This window comes from Elephantulus edwardii, unplaced genomic scaffold (genome assembly GCF_000299155.1).
Source record: "Elephantulus edwardii isolate Elephantulus edwardi_28Jun2011 unplaced genomic scaffold, EleEdw1.0 scaffold00446, whole genome shotgun sequence".
In the NCBI taxonomy this organism is placed as follows: domain Eukaryota; kingdom Metazoa; phylum Chordata; class Mammalia; order Macroscelidea; family Macroscelididae; genus Elephantulus; species Elephantulus edwardii.
The window spans coordinates 360,930-370,464 of record NW_006400196.1 but is presented as its reverse complement, the minus strand read 5'-3'; the positions used below and the strand labels follow the sequence as shown (position 1 = coordinate 370,464).

At 40.2% G+C, this 9,535-nt stretch overlaps 1 protein-coding gene across 1 annotated transcript in view; it reads right to left on the bottom strand.

Moving 5' to 3' along the window:
- CEP192 (centrosomal protein 192kDa) overlaps window positions 1-9,535 on the bottom strand; it is a 250,033-nt gene that overhangs the window by 227,028 nt on the left and 13,470 nt on the right. Inside the window, 1 exon segment of the mRNA XM_006902756.1 lies at window positions 5,456-5,622. Within this exon segment, the coding sequence (XP_006902818.1) occupies window positions 5,456-5,622 (167 nt within the window).

Below are 9,535 nucleotides of genomic sequence, written 5' to 3'. Positions count from 1 at the left end.
CCAGGAGAAAACGAATATACTTACCAATAATGTTAATGCTCACCCACAGCTCTTCTGGGAGGATCTAAATTGTTGAAGCATCCTCCTTTGTTTCCAGCTGGCAGCTGGGGCCTGTCAATCCTGTCAGCCACGAGGACCTGATGTGGGCCACCCTTGGCCATTATCATTTTTGTTTTGGTTGATTCTGTTGTGACATCACGTATTTAATTTCTTATTCGAGATTATAGTTCTTTTCTTTCTTTTCCTATGTTATGTTTGACAGTGGTCTGTTGCTTTTATTGGCCTGAAGAACAAATTTGCAGTCTGGTAGGTAGTTTCCATTTTTCTTTCTATTCCATTTATTTCTGGATTGCTTCACTTGATTTTTTAAAATTTTTATTCCTCTTGCAATGCCAGGTCCCTTAGCCCCACTGCCCTAACTTTTATAACTTCATTTCTTTTAGAGGTTGTGGGATTTGCTTGCTTGCTGTTCTTTTTCTATTTGCAGGAGATGTTGAATTTAAAAAGTCAATTTTTAAGTCTTTCCTTTTGATGTGTTTGCTTATTGCTATAAATTGATCTCAAAGTACAGCTTTTGCTGTAGCCCAGAGATTTTGATAAGTTGTGTTTTCATTCTCATTTAAAAAACCTTTTTTCTTCTATTACACAATAGTGTTCAGGTATGATGCTATTTAGCTAGCAGGTACATGATTTTTCTTTTTATCCTCTTGTTCTTAATTTCTAATTTTATTACACTGTGGTTTGACAAAATACTTAGTTGCTGTTGTTGTTATGCACTATAGAGTCAGAACGAACCCATAGGTGTACCTATGAAGGGTTTTCAGAGGCAGATAATCATATGGGAGGGGAGAAGTATGTCAATATTTTTAATTTCTTGAGCCTTGCTTTTAATTTATTGAGACCTAGCATATAATCTACTCTGGAGAATATTAATATGCTCTGGAGAAGAATATATATTTAAACTTTCTTGGGGTGAATTCTCCTGTATACGCGTTCTCGTGGCTTAGTGGTAAGAAGTTGTGCTACAACCCCAAGGCACCAGTTCAATTCACCAGATGTTCTGGTGGAGAAGAATGGGCAATCTCTCAAGTAATTTACTGCCTCTGAAAACCTCCTGAAGAGTCAATTATGACTCAATGGCCAACAACAACAATAATCCTGTACAAGTCTATGAAGTGAAGTTGGTTAACTGTATTGTTTAGTTCTTCTGTATCTTTGTTGAGTTTCTTTCTAGTTGCCTATCTTTCATTAACAGTGGTGTACTGATGTCTCCTACTAGCACTATGAGCTCCGATGACCTAGTAGAAAGGAATTGCGCTGGGAACCTAAAGGTTGTGCTGTTGTTGTTAAGTACCATTAAGTCAACTACAATTCATAGCAATTCAATGAACAGTGCTTCTGAACCTTGCTGAGACAACTTCACCATTTCTGGTATACCTGACCCCATTGCCATAGTCACTATGTTAATTCATCTCACCTAGGGTCTTCCTCTCCTGTGCTGACCTCCTATAACTCCAAGTATGATGTCCTTCTCCAAGGACTGGCCCCTTCTGACAACATGCCTAAAGTATGTGAGATAGTTTCAAAATCCTTACTTCCAAAGAGCAATCAGGTTTCACTCTCTCCAAGACTGACATGTTTGTTCTCTTGACAGTCCATGGTATGTTCAATATTATTGCTTTTTCTCTTCTTTTTTTTTAATTATTTTTTATGTGTGTACTGTCAAATTGGATCTCACTGGTACAGGATATTGCCCCTCCTTCTCCAGCAGAGAATCTGATGGATTCAAACCATGTACCCTGGGATTGCAGTGCAGCTTCTTGCCCCTAGGCCACCAGAGCTCCCTTCAATATTATTCTTTTTTTTTCTTGTTTACATTCAAATTTATTGAGGCAAAAAAATACATCTACTACAGTGCACACATTTTAAATGCTAATTTCCATAAAATTTCACAAACATACACTTCTATGCATTCAAAGTCTTTAGCCTTTGTTTCCTTTACATTCTAGCTATAGAAAAGTTCCTTTGTTAAGGGGAATTCAATATTAGTCTTAAGCACCACAAGTCAAAAGGCTTGATTCTTCTGTCATCCTTATTCATTCAAATCTTATCTACAACAATGCAGGGCAGAACTGTACCACAGTTTCTAATGCTATAATCTTTATAGAAGTAATGCTGCCATATTTTTTTCCCATGGAGAGGCTAGTGGGATCAAACCACAAATCTCTAATAGCAGTCAAGCACTTTATACCGTTGCACCACCGGGGGTTCTTGTCCATTTGGTTTTGTGTTGATGCAATTAGATGCCATCAGGTCAGCTCTAACTCAGTAGCTTTATGTACAAGAGAATGAACTCTTACACAATCCTGTACCAACTGCTTTGCTGAGATTAAGGTTATTGTTGTAATCACTGTATCAATCCATCTCATTAAGGTCTTCTCATCTTTTTCAGAGACCTTTTACTTTTCCAAGTATGATGCTCTTCTGCAGTGACTGGTCCTTCCTAATAACATACTCTAAATATATAAGATCACGTGTCATCATGCTTTCCTTTAAGGAACATCCTGGCTGTGCTTCCTCCAGGGCAGATTTGTTTGTTCTTTCAGCAATAAATTATATATTCAATATTCTTCAACAGCAGCATCACAACTAAAAGGCATCAATTCTTTCTTTCTTTCTTTCTTTCTTTCTTTCTCTCTCTCTCTCTCTCTCTCTATCTTTCTTTCTTTTTTAAATTAGTTTTTTGTGTGTGTACCGTCAAACTGAATCTGACTGGTACAGGAGGAGATTGTTCCTCCTTCTCCAGCAAAGCATCTGGTGGATTCGAACCGTGAGCCTCTGGGATTACAGCACAGCTTCTTGCCACTAGGCCACCAGAGCTCGCTGGCATCAATTCCTTTATGGTATTCTTTATTCAGTGGCCAACTTAGACAGACAGACACACACACACATAAAAACCAACTGAAAAGATGATGACTTTAGTCAGGTCATCTAAGTCTTTAAAGTGGCATCCTTGCTCTTTATCCTTTTAAAGAGGTCCTTGGCAACAGATGTGCCCAATATGTCATTTGATTTCTTGGCTGCTGCTTCCATGGAAATGGACAGCTGATCCATGTAAAATGCACCACCAGCATCATTAATATTTTCTCCTTTATTACGATGTTGCCTATTGCTCCAGTTGTGAGGATTTTTGTTCACTTGATGTTGAGTAGTAATCCACACTGAAGCTAAAGTCATCACTAAGTGCTTCAAGCCATCCTGTCCTTTTGCAGCAAGTGTTTCAAGTTGTCTCCACTTTCTGCAAGCAAGGTTGTTGAGGAATGTTCCTCCAATTCTTTTTCATAAAGTCTAGTGGCATGAATAATGACTAAGGATAAGAGAAGAATTGATGCCACTGAGTTGTGCTACCGGAGGAAAGTCTTGAAAATACCATGCACAACCAAGAAACCATATAGGTCTGTCTTAGAGAAGGTGAAATCATCAAGTTTCTCCTTGGAGGCTATAACCTTCTGCCATCAAATTGGAACTCATGACTGATCCTCACACGGGACAAGACTATGAACCCTTCTCTTAGTGGACAGCTCGGAGATTCAGATCACATGCCTTTAGGACTATAGCACAGCTTCTTACCACTAGGTCATGAGAGCTCCCTAAAGAGATATTCACATACAGAGATAAGATACAACCCTGATGCATATCTTTCCTAACTTTAAACCAGTATTCCACTGTTCTGTTCAGACAAGTGTTTCTTGGTGGTCTTGGTTTTGAATGAGCACAATTAAGTGTTCCTGTTTTGCTCAACATTATCTACAATTTATTATGATCTAGGTAATTAAATACCTTTTCAAGAAAACACATGTAAACATCTTTCTGACACTCTCTTCATTAACCATTCTCAAAAACTCTGTTGTCTCAGAAGCAACTCTCCATTAAGATTCCAAGTCTATGAATCCACAAATGAGAAAACTGTCAGTATTTGTCCCACAGAGCCAAGGGTGGATTCAAATCACCAGAGAGGAATGGGTTAACAGCACAACTCAACTCCCTATAGAAGAGTTCACCAGAGCTATTAGGGAGATCCAAGTGCAAATCACAATAGGATACTATCAGCTTTGTATTTAATTTTTAAAAAAATAAATAAATATATATATAAAATAGAAAATCTAACCCCGTTACCTTTTGGTATAGTCACATTTGGGAGGGGAGTTTTGTTACAGTAATAAGTTTAAAACAGTGTGTATTAAACCTAATGAATCACTTATGAGATCTAAAAAGAACAGATTAGAAAGAAAAGCAAGCACAAAAATGGAAAGAGAGATGCCACACAGAGAACTGAAAGGAGCCCAGCAATTCCAAGAACAGCTCTAAAGAAATTCTGTTTTCCTGTCACTGCTCAGAGGTAGAGCTTTCTCTAGAATGAGTGTCCAGAATTTGGACTTCTAGTCTCAATCTGTTAGCCTCATGAGATTTCCAACAGCAACAGTAACAAACTGAAAAAAATCCCTTCTGCTCATTAAAGCCATCATTCCTGCTGCAGTAACATAAAGAAACAAGGACTCCATCTCACCTCCTTCAAAAAGCAAAGACTGATTAGAGAAATGAGGTAGAGATACAGATAACTAGGTGCTGGAGAGAATATGGTGAAAGTAGAGCCCTTATTAACTGCTAATGGTAATGTAACATAGAGCAGTGAGAAAGTTCCTCAAGGGCCAACCCAAGAATCTCAATCCCAAGTGTATCTAGGTAAAAGAAGTAAAAATGGGAACACAAATAGAAAATTGTTTATCAAGGTTCATTGCAGTGCTTTTCACAAGTGAAGAGATAAACTGTACCACAGAATACCACACAACCATCAAAGAAATGAAGTCCTGAGAGACAACAGGCATGATCCTGAAAGCAAGCTCAGTGAAAGAAGTCTGTCACAAAAGAGGGGAAAAAACAAATGGAAATCGGGGTGCTCTGGTGGCCTAGTGGCAAGAAGCTGCACTGCAATCCCAGAGGCAAATGGTTCAAATCCACCAGATGCTCTGCAGAGGAAGGAGGGACAATCTCCTCCTGTACCAGTCAGATAAGATTTGACTGTACACACAATCAATCAATCAATAAATGGAAATCAGTAAATTATTATACAAAAACCAAGATCTGGTGGCAGAATCCATAGGGAACCATGGAGCTGACCCAAGGGTATGCCTCTCAGGCAGTCTGACCCTTTAGAGGCAACCTCTTCCCATGATTTCTAGCCAAAGTACTTCAGTGGAAAGTCAGCTTAATAGCAAACCTCAATGAGTGAGGGATCATAAAAACCAGCCTGTTAATTTACAAAAACCAAAGCTTATAGAGGAAAGATTTCAATGAATTTATGTTAATGGTAGTAGATTAACTAGGAAAAAGACAAAGATAGAAAAAGATTTTTTTTCTTAAAGGAAGGAAGAAATAACTTGTAACAATTTGTAACCTTGGGGTGCTGAGATCCCATCAGAAATGTCTTGGCCCTGGAAGGATTTTGCAGTCTGAATATGCTCATCTTCTGTTCCTGCGACCTCACTTTTCAAAGACGACTCTCTCATAAGAGTATCTGCCACATGCTCAGTTTCCATATGGTTCTTATTCCTAGAGAGACAGAAATTTTTTTTTAATATATTCAAAGCAGTCGACTCTAAAAGCTTGCCACGATTCCTGCACTCCCACCACCAGGCTCTTCTTGCCTTCTGGCAAGAAGAGCCTCCCACGAGCCTGAGGAGGAGCCAGCCAAACCAGGAACAACATGGCCACTTCTTCCCAGCTGCCTTGGGCTTAAGGCCGCCTCCTGGTTCAAAACCTAGGCCCAGGCTGGCTAGCCTTCTCCAGGGACAGAGCACAGATTTTCATCTGTGGTCCTCGGCCAGGTTCAAATTGTCTTCCTGTTAAAGATTCTTCTAGGTGTATAGCACTGGTCTGTGCGTCGCTGTACAGAGGTAACTTGTGGTTGCTGTGATGCTGAAGCCTGTGACAGTAATGTGCCAGTCATGGTAATGGGCACCCATGGTGGACAGTGTTGGCTGGAGCTTCCCGACTAAATCAAGCCTGGAAGCAAGAGCGGCATCCACTTCTAAAATGGCTTGCCTCAGGAAACGCTATGTATGAACAGTGCTCAGGCTGTTTGTTCATAGAGTCGCTATGAGTCATCTATGACTCGACGGCATTAAACAACAACAACAACAACATATTCAAAGCACTTGTTATTGTTTGGGACCACTAAGTGAACTCACTAAACACAGTGTGAGAATGCAGAACAACTGCCTCCCAGGGTTTTCTAGATGATAAAGGTTAGAGCAGCAAATTACAGGTCTTTCTTTCTAGCCAACTGCTCTTATCACCAATGTTAACAATAATATATTAGTTACTTTGGGTAAACATATTTTAAAAATACTCATAAAGCACTTATGTATTTTCTTTCTCCCATGGAAAGAAATGTCTCTAGAACTGGGTGTAAGTCACAGCAAGTAACACCTGATCCTTTGAATCTGCTGGAACATTTGAAGCTGGTGAACACATCCATAAACATCAAAGAGAACAACACATTGCTACTCTGCCCTGCAAGTGAGAAAATGAAGTCTTCTCCTCTCCTAAATAGGTACCTCTAAGCCTATCATGTCTAGAGAAAGAGGTTGTTGTTGTTGTTTTTGTTATGTGCCGCCGAGTCGTTTTCAACTCATAGCGACCCTATGCACAACAGCCCTAAACCCTGCTCTATCCTGCGCCAACCACACTGCCTCTGACACACCCATCCCAATTACCCTAGTCACCGAATCAATCCATCTCACAGAGGGTCTTCATCTCCTGCGCTGTCCCTCCACCCTCCCAAGCATGATGTCCCTCTCCAAGGACCCGTCCCTCCTGGCAACATGTCCAAAGTATGTCAGACGAAGCCCCAGAATCCTTGCCTCCAAGGAGTAGCTTGGTTTAATCCTCTCCAAGATGAATCTGTTTGTTTTCCTGGCAGCCTATGGTACATTCAGTACTCTTCTCCAGCACCACAGCTCAAAAGCATCCACTCTCCTTCTCTGTCCTCCCTAGTCATTGTCCAACTCTCTGATGCATAACAAGCGATTGCAAATACCATGGCGTGCATAAGGCGCACCTTAGTCTCCAGAGAGACACCATTGCTCCTGAGTACTTTAGAGAGGTCCCTAATAGCAGACTTTCCCATCGCAATACGCTTTTTTATTTCCTGACTGCTGGTGCCAAGAGTGTTGACTGTGGAGCCGAGCAAACTGAAGCTGTGAACAATCTCAATCTCTTCGTCATCCATCCTGACGCTGCCAATTGGTCCAGTGGTGAGAATCTTTGTCTTCTTGACATTGAGCCTCAGTCCATACTGAAGGCTGCAGTCCTTGACCCTTCGCAGCAAGTGCATGAGGTCCTCCTCAGTTTCAGCAAGCAGGGTTGTGTCATCTGCATAACGCAGATTGTTAATAGATCTTCCACCAATCCTGATGGCACAATTCTCCTCATAGAGCCCAGCTTCTCGGATAATCTGCTCTGCATACATGTTGAAAAGGTAAGGAGACAGGATGTATTCCTGGTGTACAACCTTCCCAATTTTGAACCATGCAGTGTTACCCTGCTCTGTTCTGACTACTGCCTCTTGGTCCAAGTATAGGTTTCGCATTAGCACAATTAAATGTTCTGGGATTCCCATTCTTCTCAGAGTCAAAAATAAGATAAAAAAACCTAGTGTTTTTGCCAAAATTTTCTAAATTACTAAAGGCAATGTTTTGTTTTTGTATTCCTTACTTATATGTGAACGAAAATGTTTTTCCTTAAGACAATTTTCTGACCACACTACTGAAAAAGCTCTTGATATAAAGTCTGTAGTGGTTCACCAGAGCCATTTACCAGCAAGAGTGGATACAGAACGTCAGCAAAAAAATAACCTACCTTCAAACAACAAATTCATCATCTATCATAAGATCAAACTGAAAGGAAAGAAAATAAGCTTTTCTCTATCTTTCCTTCTAATAACACTTCTTTTTTTTATTTTATTATTTTTGTGCATGTATCGTCAAATCGGATCTGACTGGTACAGGAGGAGACTGTCCCTCCTCCAGCAGAGCGTCTGGTGGATTAGAACCATGCACCTCTGGGACTGCAGTGCAGCTACTTGCCACTAGGCCACCAGAGCTCGCTAACACTTCTAATAATTCTTTTTTTGTGCGTGTGTGTGAATTTTTTTATTTTATTTTATTATTTTTGTGTGAGTGTACCATCAAATCAGATCTGACTGGTACAGGAGGAGATTGTCCCTCCTTCCCCAGCAGAGCATCTGGTGGATTCGAACCGTGCGCCTCTGGGATTGTAGTTGCAGCTCCCTGCCACTAAGCCACCAGAACTTCCCTCACTTCTAATAATTCTAATAATTTCCTATTTCTGAATGTGTGCACCTTTTAATCTCAACTATAATCCACTTTCTAGTCTCTCCACCTCTTTATAGCCAGGCTGAAGTACAGGGAACACCACTAGTCGAAGTTACAAGCATAGAATGCTGTGTGTGCCACTGAGAAAAATCCAATTCACAGTGATGCTACTACACAGAGCACAATCATCCCACAGGATTTCCTAGGCTAGGATTCTTATGAGAACAGATTGCCAGATGGCTATTTCTGCACAGCAGCAAGTGGTTTCAAACAACTAATCTTCCAGTAAGTAGCAAAGCACTCATCCACTGGTTCACCAAGGATACACTCAAATGATGGGTAGATATAGACACGGGCCTCATTTTACTGACCTTCACTTTCCTGTGCTCCAAAGATACTGAGTTCTTTACAAAATGAAAGTGTGACAATCCTATGTCAAGTAATTCTAATGGTACCATTTTTTCCAACAGCTCACAACCCATCTGTGTGACATTTTAGGAATTTTCACACTGCTTCAAACTTTTCGATAATACTATTATACACTTAAAAGTTTCAGTATTATGTAACTTAAATGTGAACCAAAACATTAACGTTGACTTGTTTCAGCATAATACTCTTTCTATGGCAGTGGTTTGGAAGAAAACTTACAACAATCACAAAGTATGCCCGTATAGAAAAATTTCACCTCAGCGTGAACAAGGGCACAAAGAAATGAAAAGACTAAGAATGAGTGAAAAGGACACCAAAACAACTATGAGATATCATCTTACCCCAGTCAGAATAGCAAAATTTAACAGACTAGCAAGCAGCAAATATTGGTGAGATTGTGGAAAAACCGGAACCCTTATTCACTGTTGGTGGGAGTATAAAACGGTGCAACCACTGCGGAAGGAGGTATGGCGCTTTCTCAATAAGTAGCAACTAGAAATACCATTTGACCCAGCAATTCCACTACTGGGAATATAAACCAGAGAGACCATAACCACCACCCAAGCAGATACATTCACACTCATGTTTATCGTGGCTTTGTTCACAATAGCAAGGAGTTGAAAACTACCTAAGTGCCCATTAACAAACAAATGGATAGAGAAGCTGTGCTATATTCACATAATGGAATACTATGCTGCATTAAAAACCAA